Here is a 21,532-nt window from a genome sequence, read left to right as displayed (position 1 = left end):
CCTAGAATCTTCTCCTTTCTCTTCTCTAAGATAATCTTCTCTACAAATCCTTCAAGATTCAGCTCAGTTGGCATTTCTTGTAGAAAATCTTTCTTAATATACATCATCCAAAGTGTGCTATTGGGTCCACAGTGCTTCTATAGAATCTTCTGCATAACTTTTTTGCATTCAGCATGTTGTATTATAATTGATTGCATCTTTACCTGATTTCACTGAGTGAAGTGTTTTAAATTTTTTTTAACCTTTTTTGATACCTAGCACAGTACTGATAATGGCACAGGCGCAATAAAAATATTGTGAATACTGTTTGGGTTTTTGCTTCCAATCACCAGGGTCTCAAATCCTTGTAGGTTCATCTATTCTTGACTGCAACCCCACTCATGTGAGTTCCATGGTAGATATATGCACGAGGAAAACTCGAGAGGAAATAATTCTGTATGACACTTAGGCAAAACTCCTTCAATATTATAAGATTTTTGACTCAAATCTCTTTATAAGAGGACATCTTGGCCCTGGTAGATTTAAAGTGGATTTAACTGTATTGATCAGCTAAAATTCCTTCTGTTCTTCAGAATTTACTTGTATTTTACAGACTTCCCAGGTTTTGTTGGTTTAGACCAATGCAGACCTGATGAATTTCTTGGCCCTAATTGCATTAGGCTCACATCCTAATATTAATATTTGGTGTCTTTATCTATTTTGGTGAGAAGAGACAAAAAAGGGCAAACACAGGCTAAAATTTAATTCAACAAGAAGTTTGTCTCTGTTAATCCCTAAAGCAGCTGGCTTAAGTCACCAGTCCTAAAACCTTCCAAAAACAAAACCCTCCTGAGCTGGAAGTAGCCCAAGATTTTCTTTACCTTATTCATCATACAGGGACACTGAAAGAACATTGCAGGTCAAAATGAGGAAGTGTAGAAATGAGAACATTTAACTTTTTTTTCAGTCTTTCCTTGCCACACCCATTTTAGCTTTTCTTCCTCTAGTTTTCTTTATTAAACCAAATATTCCCTCCATCATCCTCGTTACTCATGCAAAAAACTTCGAGTCATATTTCACATCCAGTCTCCAAACCTTTATGTCTAAAATATACCTTGAATCTAGTCACTTCTCTCTACTCTGTTGCTGCCTCTGTGTCCAAAGCAAAATCATCTCTCACCCATACTGCTCTTCTAGTACCTCACTGCCCACTACTAATCCATTTTTCACATTGTAACCAGAATACTTTTTTTAAACTGCCATGTTAGCATCATGTTTAAAACTTTTATTCACTTCCTATTGCACTCAAAAATTTGTGCCTTACTGCCCTCAATGATTTGGCCGTTACCAGTACCATCTCTTGCCATATCTCTCCTCTTGTACTGTAGTCCAGCCACATTGGTCTTGTTTTAGATCCAACACTCACTTAATCCCAGTAGCATCGTAGAACATTTTAGTCTATTTTCTGATTCACAGTATCCATTCATTCATTTTCTCCATTAAGTTATGTGTCTATTATACGTTTGGTGCTGAAGAATCAGCTCTACAAAAGAGAGACAGTATCCCTGTTCTTGTGATTCTTATAAGAATCCATATCCCTACTATAGTTTAGTAGGGATATGGTCTAGTAGGGGTATAGACTAGTATGGTTTCGTAGGGATATGGTCCCTACTATAGTCTAGTAGGGATATGGACTTTAAACAAATAATTAACAATAATAATTTAAAAGAATAAAAAGGATAAGTATAAGTTATTCTCAAGCAGTGGTTCTCATCGGGGAGAAATTCATCCCTACCCCCAGGACATTTGGCAGTATCTGGAGACATTTTTGGTTTGCACAAACATGGGTAGATATGTAAGTATACAGGACAGCTCTCCACAAAAAGAATTATTTGACCCAAAATATCAACAGTGCTAAGAAATCCTGACCTAGAAATTAATCAGAGAGACCTAGCCTAGTCTGGCGTAATCAGGAATACTTCCATGAGGAAGTGGCTTTTAAACAATAGGATGAGTAGAAGTTACCAGAAGGGAAGAGTGAGAGTTGGTGACCATATAGGTAGAGGGAGGAGTATGTGGAAAGATTTGAAGGTAATCCCTTCTTCAGTACATTAGAAGAGCTGAGAAAAGTCTAGCTTACATGCTTGTTTGAGCAGAGAGTGAAGGGCTTAAGAAAATGTTGGAGAGGCAGAGGCTTTCTTAAATCCTTCTAGGTCATGTAAGAATTTTTGGGTTGTCTGTAAAACACTCAGTGGACATTCGGAGTACATGGTTTGATATATGGGTCTGGAGTTCAGAAGGTAGGTAGTGGTTGGAGATACAAATTTTAGAGTTATCTTCACATGGATGGTATTTGAAATCATGAATTTATTTATAACTGGTACTAATTTGCCAAATTGTGATCATTTTTTCCTTGACCACTTAGCTATGGGGAGGGGGACTGTGGTAGAAAGAGGGACAGATTCAGAAAAGATAAAAGGTTGGGTTCATTCGTGGTTAGTTTTGTCAGGTAGTTGAGATAGGATGCTGTGGCCAGAGAAGAAACAGCTACTGTGCTGTGTGTGGAAACCAAATCCTTTTTTGGTAAAATGTTAGTAATCTTTCAAAATGAGATTTTATAACTTAACATGTCAGAAAAATTGACTGTGAATTCCTTATTGTAAACTATAATGAATGCTTTCTTTAGTAATTATTTGATGAGTGCCCTTAGTTTTGATGTTTCCTTTTTTCTTTCTTTTTTTTTTTTTTTTTTTTTGTAAATTCTGGGGGGAAAGTTGAAGGACATATTAGTTTAAATAGAAGAGTAAATTGGTTATTGTATATATTCAGAATTACTAGAAATAAAAACATACATTCATCTTAGTATAGATTCTGTGATTTGTATTAGATATACAATTGATTCTTTTCTCATGAAGCACAAGCAGGAGAACCAGAATATCTAGAGCAGCCATCAAGAAGTGATTTCTCAAAGCACTTGAAAGAAGAAACTATTCGAATAATTACCAAGGCCTCACATGAGCATGAAGATAAAAGTCCTGAAACAGTTTTGCAGTCGGTAAGAACTTTTCTGTTAGCTCACTGAATGTAGCCATATTAACAACATATTCCAGGCAATGTAATGGAGACTGACCTGTTTTGGTGTCAGGAGAGACAGGGTCAAGTGACAGCTCTGCCATGAACATGCTTGGTTACTGTAGCAAGTCACCTAACCTCTAGGCCATAATTCCCTAAGGTTAATTTTAAACATGCTATTCTTATAAGTTTCTATCTTACTGTTAAAGAATTATTAGAAATCATAATTATAGACTAAATGGACCATATGATTTGGAACTTAAAGAGAAATATAAGATTTATCAGTTCTCCTGGCCCCCGACCCTCTCCCCATCTGTACCCTTATTACACTGAAGTAGTTGAGAATGTAATTCTCAAAGTATTTGAGATGTAATTGCCATTGTTCCATGAAATGTATTTAACAATAGAACTACTAGATGCTCTAGGTTAGAGTATTATTAGCAGGATATATATGATTTTACAAAACTGTGCATATTTTAGTAAGGGTCTTGTGTACAAAAATTGTCATTATAATCCTACTGTTTTCTAGTTCCCAATGTCTTTTTATAACAGTAAATTGAGCACATTGGTATTATACTATGTTATCTAGGAATATGATATTATGACAGGTTGTATTTCAAGAATTTGGTACTGTAAAACCATTCAGTTGTTGTAGTAGTTTATCTTTTGTTTCAAAGTGAGCATAAGCCATTACTATGGTGGTTTCATGATAGTGTTTGAAGATCCTTCTGCTAGAGAACTACAGAGTACATGACATGTCATAATTTTAGAACTCTGCATTTTCTGCCTTAGTAAGTGAAATTAATCCCATCATTAACCTGCTTATTCTGATGATGTCTTTAATACAATATGACTTCTGTTAACGAAAAATTTCTATAAATGGGATATTCTGTAATTATGTTTTTATGAACTAAAATAATTATTTTATTTCTTCATTTCCTGTTAAAAATTTTTTGAAAAAGTATTAATATATCATCTACTATGAAAAAAACAATATATTGAAGTAATTAGATGTTTTTGATGATTTCAAATTTTACAAATGCCTAAGAGACTAAATGAACTTGGGATGAACATTTGCTAACTCTGAAATATTTTCTGAAATGTGTTTCTTTTAATAAATCTGGTATGTCTACTTCTTGGGGGACAGTGGATGAAGAAAACCTAGGGAGGGATAAAGGGCAGAAGGGTAGGTACAAAAGGAAAGTATTTTTGCCTGATATAAAACAGTTTTCCAGGGCCTTTGCTAATTAAGGTTTTTGTTAGAGCCTATGTTATGGTTAAGAATCATCCATTTAGCTGGCATTAGAAAACCATAACCATTGCATTGCTTAATGTAGAATCATAACTTTTTAGTTTAAATCATATGTAATTTAAATTCCCAGAAATGGTCACTTAAATTTTGATTGCTTAGCCTCTTAATGTGGATGTCATATTTTAAACTATCAACCTACTGCCTCACCTTTACTTGGGAAAGGAGAATGGCAGGAAGAGAATATGGTATATATATTTTTTTCACTCCACTTGTCTTTTGGAGTTGCACACACACTCCACTTGTCTTTTGGAGTTGCACACACACTCCACTTGTCTTTTGGAGTTGCACAGTTGCAAACAGTTAGCCCCGTTGTTTGCACCTTCACCATGTCTAAGAATGTCTAATCATTGCTATCTTAAGTGGCCTGTGGTTTTTGGTCTTAAGATCAGTTGTTTAAGATTTTGGTAAACACTTCTTGAAGGGTTTTCTCATTTAAATACGTATCTTAGAAGCTAAATTACATAAGTGAAGAGTTTTCAGACTTTGGAATCAGCCAATACAGAGTTTTTGCATATTGTTTTTACTAGTTACTAGCTATGCAACCTTGAATAAATTGCTTCATTTCTCTCATACTCAGTTTTCTTTTCCGTAAAATAGAGGTGATGGTGGGATTAATTAAGATCTCTTATTTGAGTGCCTGGCATATAGTAGGCACTAAGTACCTGTTAGATCCCTTCTGTCACTTATACCTTGGCCTCTGCAAAAATATGTACAATGTTCATTTATTATATATATATATGTTATAAATAAATCTATATTATATAAATAGCATAAATACATGAAATGCAAATAAGATATAATCTAAAAATAGAAATAGTTACATTTATTATAAAAAACAATTTATAGTTAAAATTATAGATTTTAATTTATCAACTGTATATTTATTACACATTATATGTATTTACTATATATATATATATATTTAAAGTTCCAACCTTAATGTAAGAATTCCCTGGTAAGCTTGGACTCACAAAAGCCATAGAGATATGTTCTCCAAATGTTTATGCAGCTTGCTTTTTAGAAGACTGTCTTTAATATAAAATGAAATATTTTAGAAAATTTGATAAATACAGAAAGGTGGATGCCAAGAAAAAATCATGCATATTTCCACTACCCAAAGTTAATCACTCTTAATATGTTGGTACATTTTCTTTCAGTCTTATTTTTATACACAGGTTTGGGATTATTTTATATAGTTGTGTTACCTTTTCTTCTTTTAATCACTCAACCTTATAACATAACCATTTTCCTGTGGTATAAACTGTAAAAAACGTTTACTGAGTATTATTGCATTGAGTGATTAAATTCTAGTTTACTTGCACGTTTCCCTATTGTATATTTGATTCTCCTTTTACATTATTATAAACAGGCTTCTCAAAAAAAAACTTTTTCCATATTTCAGACTATTTCCTTAGAATAGATTCCCCATAGTTGAATTACCGAGTTAAAAGGATGGGCAGTTTAAGGTTCTGTGACCAAAGAGGTTGTAGTTGTAGTTCTCTATGTACCCTTTTTTGAGGCACTTAATTTTTTTTTTAATCAGAGTTATGGGTTTCCGGTAATTAATAAATTTTTTTGTACTTTAATTTTTGCAACTTATTATTTAAGGAATTTATTTTTAACTCCTTTCAAAATGTTTAGCTTTGTTGAAGTGTTTGTATAGAGCCTAAAAATAAAAGAAAAATAAATACACTTAACAATTCAGTGAATCCAACAAATGTCAACCTTAAATAATTTATTAGACAAGTTTTTATGGTACCTTAGGATTATCTGAACTTGATGAATGATATGTCAGAATTATTATATGTGCTCAGAGTTTCATGTAATTGATCAGCATTGTTCTGCTTTAACTCTTCTGTACTGAACTACAAAACATTTAATTCCCCAAAATGTAATTTTATTTTCAAAGGGAATATATTGTTTTACAGGTGATACATTTCCAAATTGCTACTTGCCTTAAATTTTCTGTTCTTAAGATAGCTTTTTTGGGGGGATTGGTTTGCTGGTGAGGAATTCCTTACCAAAAAGTCTTACCAAATTTTTTAATTTACCTGCTAATATTGCTCTGTTGTGAATGGGAACTTAGCACAAGTATTCTTTTTTCATAAGCCAGAAGGATTAAAAAGTCCTCAATTAAATATCATGGGCCAACTTTATGGCTATAAGATCATCTGACTGTCCTGTTTGGTTTAGAATTATTCACATATAGCAATTTGATGTATCATAATAGGGTAGTATAATAATATTGGTAATACTTGCCATTTATAAAACAGCTATTACATACCAGGTGTTGGGTTAGCTGGCTATTATCTCTTACAACATGACAAACATGCAGGTTTCTTAATTTCCTCTTGAAAAGTTAAGGATCCAAACCAAATAAGAAAACCTTTTCTACAAATCTGAGTGATATTTTGAATGAACAGTATTAGTGTCTTTGAGTGGACTTTTCAGGATTTCACACTGGCTACCACTTCATTAGTGTGAATTTAGTTGAAATTTTTAGAACTTGTTAACAATGAAAAGGGAAAAGAAATCTGAGTTGTTAAAAATGGATTCCACTTTCCAGTAGCTTTTCCTTGTTTTCAACAAGAATTTGAGAACCTGTGATGTAATAGCAGTATACCATACTAGATTCTCTTAGACTGTATGGAGTTAGGTAAACACAATATAGTATGAATATTAAGCAGATACAGAGTTGATTAATAGACAGGAAAGAAAAGTAAGACCATAAGAAAAAAAACTAAAAACTTCTGCTGGGTTCAGAGGAGGTCATATCTTATTTTGATGGAGGAATCAAGAAAGACTTTATGGAGTTATCAGAATTTTTTAACATAACCTTTAACTTTATAGACAATAGGAAATATGATTTTAGTATTTAATATTTATGAGAATTTTGAGTCCAAAATACTTTGTGGAAAAAAAAAAAAGAGGAAAACCTAATTTAGTATTTGGAAGATAAAGGGAAAGCTGTAGAGCTTGTATTATTACTTGATTGATGCCTTCGCCACTAATGTTCAGTTTAGGTGGTTTCCTTTCATACTAAGAAAATGCAGGGATTTTAAAAGACTAAAGAGCCTGTGTACTCAAACTTCTTTTTTCCATTGTTCTCTTTTCTAATGTTGATACTGATGATTTTCTTCTGCAGAAACATGAAAATGACACACGCCAACCACCTTCTAACCAGCAAGTTGTAGAGGTGGCCATTCCCCACATAGGGAAATTTATGATTGAGTCAAAGGAGGGGGGTTATGATGATGAGGTACCTTTGTTGTAGTCCTCTGCACCATTCCTACTTATTTTTGCTATTTAATTCAAGTACTTTGGGCATGCCTGCATCCTCACCCTTTTGTGTATTGCTACATAACATACAGCTTTGCCACCTGTGGTCTGAAAGGACCTTATACCAATTGCTAACAGAACTTTATACTTTGAATGAAAATTTAAGGAGAAAGCTTACAGAATTTGTCAAAAGAATACTTTTATGTTTTCTGAAGTTAGTTCTTTTATGTGGAAATAGGGTCTGTTTATTCTTGTCTTGATTGATTGCAATAAGATTGTATAGCAAAAATTTTTAGCATTTAAAAATAACTTATTTCCATCTCCTGTTTTACTTGAATTGTTATAGTAATTTGCCCAACATTACCCACGAGAAAAGTATATGATGTGATTGCAAGCTAGATAAATATTTTTGTATCTGATTCCTCTCTATGTGACTGAATTGAATGATTCATCAGCTGAGTGCTTGTCAGTGTTTAACACACTAGCACCTCCATTTTATTTCTTCTTATGTCTTCACTGTTAATTCTCATCTACTTAAATAGCTTTCCAGCAGTGTGGAGGCATTTTCAATTCTCATGATGTGGCACTTGGTAATCCAGATGAAAATGAGCTCTTGTCCTGGTTCATCAGATTATTCTGCCTCCCCTTTCTGCTTTTCTTGCTGAGATTCTTATACATGTTCTTTCCTTATTGAAAGGAGTGCCAGTAAAGCTGTTTCAGAGTATTAAGAAAGAACACCATGTCTACAAGGGGAGGACATTTGATTTAAAAAAAAACAACAGTGTATTCTATCATTTGTTAATTTTACTGGCATGGGTGAATCATAATTGAATATGTGTTTTTTTCCAAGTAATATTTTTTTCAGACTGAACATCGATGTTATATTTAAACTACCACTGAAGATTAATTACCCAATCAGAAGTGACATAAAAGCATTAACTGTGCAAACATAAGAAGCATGACCTATAAAGAGCATAAGGTGCACATTTGTGAGATAGGGACTGGTCAGAAAGGTTTTCTTAAGCAGATAGTGTTAGATATATTGCAACTCTCAGTGTGTAATCCAAAATAAATATTATGATTAATAAGCATCGGTGAATCAGATGTGCAACCTCTTGAATTAGTCTATTAAGATAGCTTCATATTGCTGTGACTTATTTCCTTTCCAGATATTTTTAATTAGAAACAGCTGAGAATAATAATCTATATGAAAACAGAGAAATATCTTAGTATCTAGTACTTAATGGCAGTACATTTTTCTATTTAACTATTTTCTTACCACTTTGGCTCTTGAAAACTATGGAAACTAACTCTTAAGCAGTTTTATTGAGATATATTCAGATCCCATACCATTGACATGTTTTTAATAAAAATGTTAGTTTATTGATCAAGCACAGAAAGTGTTAAATGTTTGTTTTATGGTGAGCCTTCCGGCACTTAAAAAGGTAGAATTGTGATTAATCATTTAACAGTTTGGGGCAAGTGCTTATGCTGTTGGCAGGTTTTTTTGTTCTGTTTTGTTTTTTTTTTCAATTCACTGGAGTGGCATTGTAACAGTGCATGTGCCTTGGAAGTTTTAAAAATAAGTTATATGGATACAGGGCTGCTGCTTATGGATGTGCAGGTAGTAGAGTTGCTCACGAGTATCTGTCTACTCAATTGGTTGAAGTGGGGGTTGAAATTGAGCTCACAAAAGGGGAGTTTTGAGCTTCTTTAATTGATAAAGGGGAGTTTTGCTTTTTCTAAGTTATTCCCTCAGAGGGCATTTTTCTAATTTGTTTGTCAAGAGGGGGAGTGCCTTTTCTAAAATTCCTGTCTTCAGGGGTGATGTCTTTTTGCAGTTTGCACAGAGGTACCATATGGTCTAGCAGTGGCCCTGTATGGATGATTTTGAAAGATGCTTACATGCATATTGGTTCACAGTTGCTATAAAAAAAATGCAGTGTTTTGTTTATAAATAGTGAAAAACAAAAAAGCTTTAACTTGCATGTAACAAAGTTACTTGTTTTTTTTGTTTCTTTCTTTTTTTTTTTTAATGTTAACCATTCAAAAACTCTTACTTTGATTCCCTTGTGGCAGATCATGATGACACCGAACATGCAAGGTATTATCATGGCAATAGGTAAATCCAGGAATGTATATGACAGGTGTGGTCCTGAAGCAGGGTTCTTTAAGGTACAAGTAACATTTTCTGTTTTGTTTTTTTTTTAATTAGACTTTTTAGAAATGTCCATTTTCTTGAATTTTGGTTTACCTGTATACTTTCTCTTTTCCTATATTAGCCATAGCCACCATATGTTCTGGGGATTTCTTCTTTTATACATGAATGCAAGACTGACTTCTTTCTTTTAATTTAGATAATTCAATAAAAACAAAGCATTTAACCCAAGTTTCCCTAATAATGCACCTCTGATTTGTTAGCAGAAATTTGAATTGTATTTTATATCTTAAGGGAATAAAGGGTATTGAGTAATAGTAGGAACTGAGTAACTGCTTTTGGTCATGGTTTATTTTCTCTTTCTTAATACTATTAGGTAATATTATAATATTTTTTTCTTTGAATTTATTATTTGATACTAAATTGCTTTCTTCATTTGGTAGTTCTGAAATTTCTTATTTACTTATGTTTTCCTCATCAAGCATTGCTCCATTATTCCATGCATTACTCCATTACTAGACCATTTTTCCCTCTACTAGCAGATCTTTAAATGTTTTTGTTACAATATTATTTGCTTTTACATATTTGAAAGATGAAACCACTGTTTATGCTTTGTTATTTTATTTTTATTAACCAAAAATCTTCCTTAAGGATTTTCACTCCTCCTGTTTTCAGCTTAATCTACATAGAAAAAACTGCAGTTTCCCTTCATTTTTGGCATTACAATTCTCAGAATTTTCCTTGGCTTTCTATACTCTGCCATCACTTGACTTTGTCTTAAAAGCTATTTATTTTTACAGTTTCTTTCAGAATACAGTGTACAAGAAAGACCTTGTACATAGGAGCCTTACTATCAATAAATACTTTTGAATTTGTTAGGATTAGGGTGACCAACCACTCTGATATGCCCAGCACTAAGAGGTTTCCCAGAATGCAGGACTTCAATTGCTAAACCAGGCAAAGTGGTCCCAGTGCAAGTTGATCACCTTATTAGCATCCATAAAAGAGGCTGGAAAACTACTGTTGTGAAAAAATTTTTTTTGAAAAGAAGAAAGAAAGAAAAGAGAAAACTTTTTTGTAGTCACCTAGTTTCCTCACTAATTTAATTTTTTTTTACATTGAAAAATGTATCCTTTTACCCAGGTGGTCTACATTTTCATTCTTTACATTTTCATCTATTTCTTAGGGGAAGTTATGTATAGTTTTCAGTGCCTTTGCCATCAAATTGGGTATTTTGATGTTAAATTGGAAATCTCATTTTTTTTAAATTAATACTTATATGTAGTTTAAAGAGTTGGTCAGGTCAATTCTATATACGACAAACAACAGTCTTCAGTGCCCCATGCTAACAGCTTTCAATGCTTTTATCTGATCCTTTTGACATTTAATTCCATATCTTTAAGTAGCATGCTTATTATTTTATTAAAAATAAAACACATTACCTGTTGAGTTCCCTACTATGAAATATGAATGATTAGCCTTCTTTCTTCTCCTGTCCCACATGCACACATTGACACAAAGATCCTTCCATCAACATGCACACACACTCCCATAAAATCTTTGTAATTATGAGTAAATCAAAATGGTATTTTTACTGTGTAGGCTACTCAAGACTGAACTAAGTCATAAACATTATATTAATATTTCCTAAGCTTTCATTTTCCTTGGAGTTAATAATTGCTTTGTTTTTCGATTTACAGAGTTTTTCTATGTGTATCACTGATTCACTTCTAAACTTTCCTCTTAAGAAGATTGCCAGTTTTATGCTCTAGAGGTAGTCTGTTCTTTAGCTTTATGACCTGCTTCAATCTGGAATGGTTGCCCTTGACTCCTTTCACTATCACTCTGGAGATCCCCATTGTATCTTTGCCTTTGTGTGTTTTCTTGTATCTCTTATCTTTTCCATTTTTTGGTTTTCTCTGATTTGATGGAGCAATAAGAAGCATGGGCTATAAAGAAGATACGAAGCAGATTTGTGAGATAGGAACTGGTCAGAAGAGTTTTCTTAAGCAGATAATGTTAGGTATATTACAACTCTCAGTGTATATTTCAAAATAAGTACTGTGGTTAATAAACTTAAGTGAATCAGAGGTAAAAGTTTTCAGGTATCTGTGCAGAGGCTTAAGTAGTTTGAAGTTTATTTATGGCTATAGCCTAAGAAACTTTTGCCCTTTTGTCAGATGTTAAAAGTCACTATTCTTTTATCTCTAGTTATTTCACTAAGTGCTGTGCTTGACTCCCTCACATTGTTTTACCTGCTTTCTTTCTGTTGAAAAATCACTTATAAGAATGTCTAGAATGTATATTAGGAAAAAAAAAATAGATAAAAACTTGATATTAGCAACCAGGCTGCCTCAGATCAAGCTTTGGCCCAACACTTACTAGCTAGGACCTTGGGCAAATTACTCAACCTGTCTGTATCTCACTCTCCCTTGTTTGTTGGAGCGTTGTGAGTTGTAAATAAGTTTACCAATATTATACACTTAAAGTATTATCTAGTAGGTAGTAAATGCTCAATATTTAGCCATTATTATGATTAATATTACCACTAGCCCTTGTATTATAGGTCTAGTTCTAGTCCAGGCGCAATGGGAGGTGGAAAGTGACTGTGTTACGGTTTTGTCAAGGACCTTCATCTTCTAATATAACCTTTTTACTTATCTGTTAGAATTTGCCAATAGACCATTTTGGACCTACAAAATGAGCAGTTTCATATTGCTTAGTACCTACAACCACAAAACCTTCTTTTCTACCTTTTTTTCCTATCTCTCTAGTTTTTGTTTATGTGTAGTTTTATCTTAGTTTTTGTTATGTTTTAGTTTTAGTTTATGTTTTTGAAATCGCTGAAGTTTACATCTGTGTACATTTTCATATATATGTATATGAGGAATACGTATGTGTATAATCATCAATAAACATTTTCAGTTGCCTGTAGTTAATGTGTGTCTTAGTTTCCTAGCTGCTAAGACAAATACAATTCAGCGAATTGGCTTAAGCAATGGGAATTTATTGACTGACTCATGGTTTTGAGGGTAGGAGAAGTCCAGAATCAAAGTGTCAGCAAGGTGATGCTTTTTCCCTGAAGACTGTAGCATTCTGGGGCTGGCTGCCAGGGATTCTGGGTCCTTGGCTTTTCTGTCATATGGCAATGACACTTTCTCTTCGGGATTCCTTTCTCTTTTGGGTTCACTTGGCTTCTAACTTCTCGCTGCTCACTGTGGCTTCTCCTTTTATGTCCAATTTCCTTTGCTTATAAGGACCTCAGATATCTAAGTAAGGCTCACCCTCATTCAGTTTGGGCATACCACAACTCATAACATCTTTAAAGGTCTTGTTTACAAATAGGTTCACATGCACAGGACCAGGGTTGGGACCTGAATATTCCTTTACTGGGGGCATGTTTCAGTCCCTAATACAGTGTATTTTTGGTACAAGACCAAATAGGTAAATGATTAGCATTTGGAAAATTCTAGGTGATAATATACAGTTTTAAAAAATTTGTCATGTGAATAACTAAACTAGTCTGTACCTAATGCAATTATTCAGTAATATAGAGGTGTCTAAAATAAAACTAATAGTACATTATAAAAATATTCTTTCATGAATTTTAGCAAATGTAACACTCTAATGGAAGGTGTTAATAATATTTGGGAACTCTGTATTTTGTGCATGAAAAAAATAAAATTAATAGTGATAATCTCTTTCACTGCTCTGTTGTAGCCACTGTTAATACTTTGTTAGCAAAGTATTTTTTTGTTTGTTTATACAAAGATTTGTATATATAGAAATATTTTTGTTTCTTTTTTAACACAAATTGTAGTATTCACATTATTTTGTAATGTATCACTCAATAATATATTGTGGGCATTCTTAAAGTTAAGACAGTGTATCTACCACATTATCACCTCAGTTTAGTATTCCATGGTATATATGAACTCCATTATATTTATTCTCTTTATGGACGTGTGTCTTATACTTTCTCCTGGTCTGCAATTTCACTTTGATCATTTTATGGTACATTTCTCCATAAAGAAATCTTAAGTATATTATTCTTTTATGCTATCATTTTTTACCCTTTAATGGCTTCTGGAATTTCTTGATTATATTAAAAGGTCTACGTCAACCCAAGGTTTTATAAGTTTTCTTCAATATTTTCCTAAAATGCCATTTTTATTACATTTTATTTAAAATTTTTGAATGTATGCTATTTACATTTAAATTGCTAGTATCGTATTTGGGCTTACCGCAATCTATATTAATAATAGTTTGGTTTATATACTTTTGTTTTGGAGGCTGTCTTCATCAGATTGGATGTTAGGGTTATGTTAGCTTTAAAATGAATATGAAAGCTTTCCTATTATTGGCCTATTCAAATATTCTGCATTTACTTGAGAATTGATTCTAGTCATTATCAGTGTCAGTATTTATTCACAAAATGTACACATAGCACAGTATCTAAGATATACTATTTTTCCCTAAATTAAAAATAGTTTGTATGTTATTGTTCCAACCCAGCTTTCAGAGGGCTTAGATCAGCTCAGCCTAAGACTGTAGAACACTCTGGGCATGGAGTTAGACATGAGTTTAATTAGGACTTATAAACAGGAGACGGTTCCGCGGTGGCATCTGGCTGGGAAAAATGGAAGTTAGTGCTCCGCAAAAAGGGGAGAGGCGAGAGGGAACCCAGGGGGTAATTTTTAAGAATTAGGACAAAGACATTCCATAGGGTGTGAGAACACAGTTTGGGCAGGGTGTTTTGACACAGGAGTATGGAGATTTGTTGTCAACAGTTATGGGGGCGTGGGGAGGGATGCTTTGTTTACCATACTATTTGTACATTTCCCCCCCCCCCTGCGCGGAGGTTCTGTCCCAGTCAAGTAAGCGGCTACCTACAATGACTTACTTTCATTATGGGTTGGGGGGAGGGGCCCTTAGTCCCCAGTTACTTTATTCTGTTTAGTGCTTAGTTTACTATACGTTGATGGAAAAGTGTTTTTTTTGTTTTTAAATATCTCTTCCATCCAGCCACATTATCAAAAAAGTCTTTGGTTCATTTTACATTCACTTTTTGCCTAGGAAAAGAAGCTTTTCAACTCCATATATATTTAAGTAGTTCTAAATAAAATTTCCTTATGCATTATGATCAGTTCATTTTTTTAAGGTTATATATGCTTGATAGCAGTAAAACCATATCATGAAAATGTCAACTTTATTACTGATAAATAGCTAAGTTGGGGAATGAAAGCCTAGATCTGAGAAAGAATACTTGGTAATGTTTAATCTCTGAATTAGGAAGGGCTTCTCATCCCCTTTCCCCTGCCCCCTCTACCCCCATCACAGGAAGTCTTTCAGCCACTGGTTCTCCCATGAGGGAGATTGTCCCTGTAAACATGTAGAATGAGAGAGTTAATAGGTAGGCAGACCGGAAAACTAAGATGACACTGGACTGCATTTATCTGGGTACTTCTCGCAAATTGACTTTGTTAGGAATAGTTCCACCATAACGGAAATTCCCCAGATAAAAATGGCTTAAAGAGAGAAGTTTCTGTCATATAAAAGAAATCCAGAGAAAGGTAGTACAGGGCTACTATCATGAGCAAAAATTAAAGTAGGAAGGTAAACAGGAGTAATATTTTCAGAGTAGTGTTTGCTTTTATATGTGTATGTGCAGGAGAATGAGGTGGGGAGGTTATATCATAATTCAGGGGATTAATATAGCTTTTTTTTTTTTCTTTTTTTTAACTTTCTACCAAAAATCTAAATATGTTGATTTATTTTTATTTAACATAGAAGTTTTGTCATATGCCTTTGGTTGGTATAATAACATGACCTCTCTAGAGCTATGTCTTCAATATCGAGAGTCTTCAAAGAGGAAACAATTCCTCCAAATAACTATGCCTCTGAATATCTGTAATGATTTATTAGTCCATAGAAAATAAAGACAATATGAGGTAAATATATGCAACATCAGAATCAATCACAGATTCTAATTAATAGGTTTCATAATATAGAAACAACAAAGGTACATTTCTATAGAAGCTAAATGGTCATTCATTCATTAAACAAAACGTTCATTGAGTACTTAACCGTGTGCCAGGCATTAAGGAAATAAGTATCTATAAGGCACAATACCCTTAGACTTGTGCCTGACAAACAGCCAATTGCAATACAGTGTGGAAGGTCAGTGGTGGAAATGTGTCTCGGTCTTACTGGGGAACAGGATGAGCTGGAATCAAACTGTGACATCGGGAAGAAGGGACCATAGGATGGACTTCTATGTGGCCTACGAAACAATGTGAAGTTTCTCAAAATCTTGATTTAAAAAAGTAGTATTGGAGTGTGCAGAGGGAAAATAAAAAACAAGCAGAAAACACCTTTTGGAGATGAAAATGTATCACAGGAAATGAAACCTATGATATTTACTCATATCAGCTTTGAACATTAAAAAAAAATCTCATTTGGTTGAAGAGCAGAACATACTTAAGGTAAGCAACAAATGAACACACATTTTTGTATACGAGTGAAATACTAAAGGAGGCAATAGATTGTTGAGGAAAATTCTGTTATATGGCTTACATTATCGTCTTTCTAAGAGAAGGTAAAGTAAGCGTCTACAACCAAGTTTATGAGACTCCATTTTATGATTGCAATTCATATTCTCTGGCATAAGGAAACAGTCACCCTGGTAACACACTGATAATACAAAGACTACATCATGCACAACTACAAACAAGTAGTCAAAGAAATCTGTCATAATTCAAGTGGAACAGCCTGTCCTAATGACATGCAGATGATATTTTCAGGTTTTCATTCAGGAGATTGTGATTGTCCAGTCACTGTCTTCTCTTCCATATTGAATATCAGTCAGTTTGTCCAACATACAGCTTGCAAGCTTAGGACCATTCCCCATAGTTGGAATGTGTATAGTCTTGTCCTTGTATAGTATAACAGAAACTGGGCAGACAACACAAGCTGTACCAGAGCAAAACATCTCTCTCACTTGGTTCCCCTCTAGGGCAGCTGTCAAGTCATCCATAGTGAGGTACCTTTCAGACACCTTAAATTCACCCTAAGTACGTGCCAGGTTCAGAATGCTCTGCTGTGTCACTCCTGGCAGAATGATGCTATCTAGTGGAGGAGTGACTAGTTCTTCTTCTCCATCTTCATTTATCCAGTAAAGAAAAGGAATCATAGTTCCAACTTCAGTTATTTGGTTATTCTCTCCGTAGAGCACAGAACTTGCTGGCACCCGTTCTCCAGTGCTTTGCCTTGGGCAAAAAGAGATGAGCCATAATTTCCTCCCATTTTGCAGTTCCCGGTTCCACCTTTCCAGGCTCTTATATACTTTGGGTTGGCCCACAAGGTCACGGAATTAAATCTTCCACTTGAAAAATAAGGTCCCACTGGACTGAAGATTACAAAGAGCAGGGCTTTGGTTGGCTTCTTGACTCCAAGAGAAGCCTCAGTTCCAGTGAATTTAGGACAAATACATAGGCTAGTAGATGTTGAACATGGGACCCATTCTTGATCTAATTTCACAAGCTGCTGAATACACTAAGAGCTTTTCCTTATCAAATACCAGCAAAGTGGTCCTCACTGCAGATCGGTACATTCTATCCATGTTGAGGTTGACTGAAACAGGTCAATTTTATTATCTACTCTTTGAAATGCCTTCAGTCTTCAAATAATTCCACCACATAGGAATGCAATGACAGGTTTTGAAGAGGCTTTATATGAGGTTTCTCCCATCCAAACTCTGAGGACCATTCCACTGTCAATATGTGATCTGTGAAAACGGTGCCAAAAATCAGAGTATTTGGGTCTGGTTTGTCTTTTAAAATCTTGGCTGGTGTAACTATTAGATCTTTAGCCTTAAAAGTCTCCACCACATCTTTTGATCTTCCTTCTCCAGTATATTCTGCCAAGCATCCATAATTGCAGTCGTGTCACATTACAAAGCTCTGTCTTTAAGAGTTTTTAATTTAATTTAACCTAAGAGCAAGAAAAGCCATTGAAGGTTTAAGGGTTAGGTGGGAGAGAGGAAGAAGGGAAATGACCTAGTATAGCTTTTTAATTTACTTTGAAAGACATTTAAAATTTCTTTTTTGTAATTATGTTGTGTATACCTATTAAGCTACTGTCAAGATTTTAATCAAGTAATAACATTTCAATATTAATGAAGTTTCTTTTTCTTTCTAGCTATTTCATTGTTTCTTAATAATTGTCACCAGTTGACATAACTATCATCTTTTTTTGAAACAGCATTTATTATCGCATGAAATAGATACTAAATTTAAGATATAAAACGTCGAAAATTGCACAGATATTTAGTGTACAGCTCAGTGAATTATCACAGAGTTAACATGCCCATGTAACAACCAACCAAGTCAAGTAGTAGGACGTTACCATTACTCTAGAAGCTATCTTTGTTCTTCCTCTCTCCAACCCAAAAGTAACCATTTTCTGGACTTCTAAATTAGTTTTCTTGTTGTTGGACGGACTTAATATGCTTGGACTCATTCACTCAATATGCTTTTATATCTGGCTGCTTTTGCTCAACATGTTTGGAGCTTCATCCATGTTATTGAATACATTATGGTATTCCATTGTATGAATATAGTGTCATTTATTTTTCCATTCTCTTCTTGATGAGCATACTCAGCAGATATTGAATCCCTGCTTATATGTTAGGCACTGCTCTAAATCCAGTGGCTGTAACTGGTAAAATTATGGACTGAATTCCTACTTAATGAAACTTATTGTCCAGTGGAGAGGCAAACATTATTTAGAATTGTAATCAAAATGGCTAAGGGGCAGTTTGACATGAAAGAAGAACATTTAATGTGAAAACTGTTTAGAAGGCTTTTGGAGAAAGTGGTGTTTAAACAAATAAAATAAAAATACCAAAGCATAGAACATAAACGATTTCCTCCTCACTTCCCAGTTCTCATTCCACAGTTAGTTTCTACTGATTATTTTTTGTATACCCTCCTAGATGAATAGACAGACAAACAAGACTGACTTTCATTCAAATATTCATCTATGTGTATATATATATAAATATATATAATTTAAATAAAAATAGGATTATACTTTTTCTATTTTGGGTTTTTTATTCTTAGTCTATCTTCATATAATATGTTGGTGATTATGTCCAGATACATATCCTAGATTATGATTAATCCTAAATAGGTTTATCTCTTTTTTTTTTTCATTGCTATACTTCATTTCTTATTGAGTTTTACTAAATTTTATTTAAACGTTCTCTTAGAGCGGGACATCCCAATCTTTTCCAACTTCAGACAAACATGAAAATGATAATATATGTACAAAAGTGATGGAAATAGTAGCTTTTGGACATCCTAGGGGCTGATAAGATCAGTAGCTTAACACACCTATAATCCATTCATGGTTCAGGTTAGGAAACTGTGTCCAGCAAGCTAGCTGTTACCAGCAAAAACTCTATAGTCAAACGCCTAGTTTTAGATCCTAGTTTTATCATTTAATAATCGTATGATCTTAGGCAATTTACATAAATTATTAGGACTTTTTTTTTTTTCATTTATGTGTCAGCAGTTAATCTTGAGACTTAAATTAGGTAATATATATGCAGTTTGTCAGACAGTATATGTCACATAATTAACACTAAAAAATGCTAGGTATTCCTAAATTCATCATTGCCATTCATTGTTGATGTGTGTTTGGGTCATTTCCAATATTGCTGGAAACATTCTTTTACAGATATCATTGCATAGCAAAGTGGAATTGCCAAGTTAAGGTGCTTGCAAATCTTAAATATTGATAATATTGTCAAATTACCTTCAAATAGTTATACAGGATTGTACTCCCATTGCTTGTTGTTTGACAAAATGATGGATAAAAGTAATCCCATTTTTAAAATATATTTCTTTGGTCTTTGGTCAGGGTGAGTATCTTTTCATAAGTCTTTTGGCAGTTTCTGTTTCTTAATATTAACTGCCTTTTCATTCCCTTTGCATATTATTTATATTGAGTTGTTGTTCTTTTTAATTAAATGAGCAATTTAACCTGCTAAGATAATTAGTTTGTTTTAAAATTTTCACTTTTTGTGGTTAGTCATTTTTCTTTAAATTTTTTTTTTTAAAATTATCTTCTGTACAGAAATTTTTTCCACTTATAAAATATGGCAGTAATTTCTTATGGATCTGGGGCTGTATTATTACTCCCAAGGTTATGCAAATCTTTAATTGTTCTACTACTTTTAATGTTTTTATTTTTTGTCTGGATTACTCAGTTTGGGATTTTAGTTTTCCTCAAATGAAGAAATATCCAAATAGTCCAAACATAAAATTTTGATAATAATGTATCCTTTTCACACTGACATGAAATATCATCTTTATTGTATACTAAAAGTCATTTATATCTAGTTCTGCTTGAATCTCTCCACTGTTCTATTTTTCTGGTTTTGAAGAGTGAGCCTATATGTGTTAATGGACCATTGTAATATATCTTGACATTTTTTAGGGTAAATACTTTCTTGTTTTTGTTCTTAAAAATAAATGTTTGGTGAGTCTCAAATTTTTCTTTTTTATGAATTTTAGATTCACTTTAGCAACCCCCTCCTAATTTGATTGTACTTGCATTGTATTTATGCTTAATTTAGGATAACAGGGAGAATTCCACCATTTGGTGTTTTGAGTCTTCTCATAAAGGAACATAATATGCCTATTCACTTTTTTGGTCCCCTGTTATGTCCCTTAGTAAAGTTTTATGACCTTCATAATGATTTTATACCTTTCTTGTTTGATTTATTCCTAGATGTATAAACATTTAATATGTCTTTATGAATTGGATCATTTTCCCCCACTTTTTCTACCAGATTATTTGTACAATAGGTAGTTAAAAACTAAATATATATATATGTATATATATATATAGAGAGAGAGAGAGAGAGAATCCAGTCCCTTGATTGAATGCTTTGTTTTCTAATAGTTTTTCAGTTGATTATCTTGATTATTTTAGCACACCTTCTCCCAGTAATTTTTCATCATTTTCTTTATATGTATTTCATATTTCATTTCTTGTTTCATTGCATTGACTAGGAGTTTCAGAACATAGTTAAATATTAAAATAATGGTAGCAGACACCCTTGTCTAGTTCTTGATTTTAATGAGAATGTTTCTAATGTTTTATTATGAAGTATAATATATACTGTTGGTTTCTTGTAGATCCCCCTTAAAAATTTAAAAATACTTTTATATCCATAGTTTGGTAAAGAGTTTTCTTTTAAACTGATGGGTGTTAGAATTTAGTAATTTTTTTTTAATGCATCTATTGAGTTGCTGAACAGATTTCTCCTTAATCCTGATGATGTAAAGATCTTAACATTATTCTATCTTTTTTTATCATTGTCAACACTATCCATTCCTGGTATATTCTTTTTGTACGTTATACAGTTTGCTTCTCAAAAAAATGGATATTGGTGTTGTCATCTATGTACATACATAAAATTGATCTATAGCTTCTTTTTCATATTTTTAAATTTTTGATAGTCAGATTATGCTAACTTTCTATAATCATTAAGGAGGCTTTTCCCTTTTTTTAAACTCTGCAGCAGTTTGAGTATCATGGAAACAATTTGGTCCTGGAAGATTTGACTTAACAGCACAGCTCTAAAACTTGTGGTCCTGATTCCTTTATTGCTTACAGATCTTGGGCAACCTTTTCAGTTTTTCTGTTGTTTTGCTGGGTCT

The 21,532-nt window shown here is 33.3% G+C and overlaps 1 protein-coding gene and 1 pseudogene across 6 annotated transcripts in view; one reads left to right on the top strand and one right to left on the bottom strand.

Moving 5' to 3' along the window:
- The window catches only part of USP25 (ubiquitin specific peptidase 25), a 203,654-nt gene that overhangs the window by 156,290 nt on the left and 25,832 nt on the right, over window positions 1-21,532 (top strand). For 3 of the 6 annotated variants that reach the window (XM_037833370.1, XM_037833359.1, XM_037833398.1), the window contains 2 exons: window positions 2,895-3,034; window positions 9,722-9,817. In XM_037833370.1, the coding sequence (XP_037689298.1) occupies window positions 2,895-3,034; window positions 9,722-9,817 (236 nt within the window). Of the gene's footprint in view, window positions 1-2,894; window positions 3,035-7,508; window positions 7,623-9,721; window positions 9,818-21,532 lie in introns of all 6 variants that reach the window. The other 3 variants (XM_037833390.1, XM_037833380.1, XM_037833407.1) reach the window with 2 other exon arrangements.
- LOC119509718 lies at window positions 16,612-17,746 on the bottom strand (annotated as a pseudogene).

The sequence above is a fragment of the Choloepus didactylus genome, chromosome 1 (assembly GCF_015220235.1).
Source record: "Choloepus didactylus isolate mChoDid1 chromosome 1, mChoDid1.pri, whole genome shotgun sequence".
NCBI classification, from domain to species: Eukaryota; Metazoa; Chordata; class Mammalia; order Pilosa; family Megalonychidae; genus Choloepus; species Choloepus didactylus.
The sequence above is the reverse complement of the archived record's forward strand: the minus strand, read 5'-3'. Positions and strand labels throughout refer to the sequence as shown.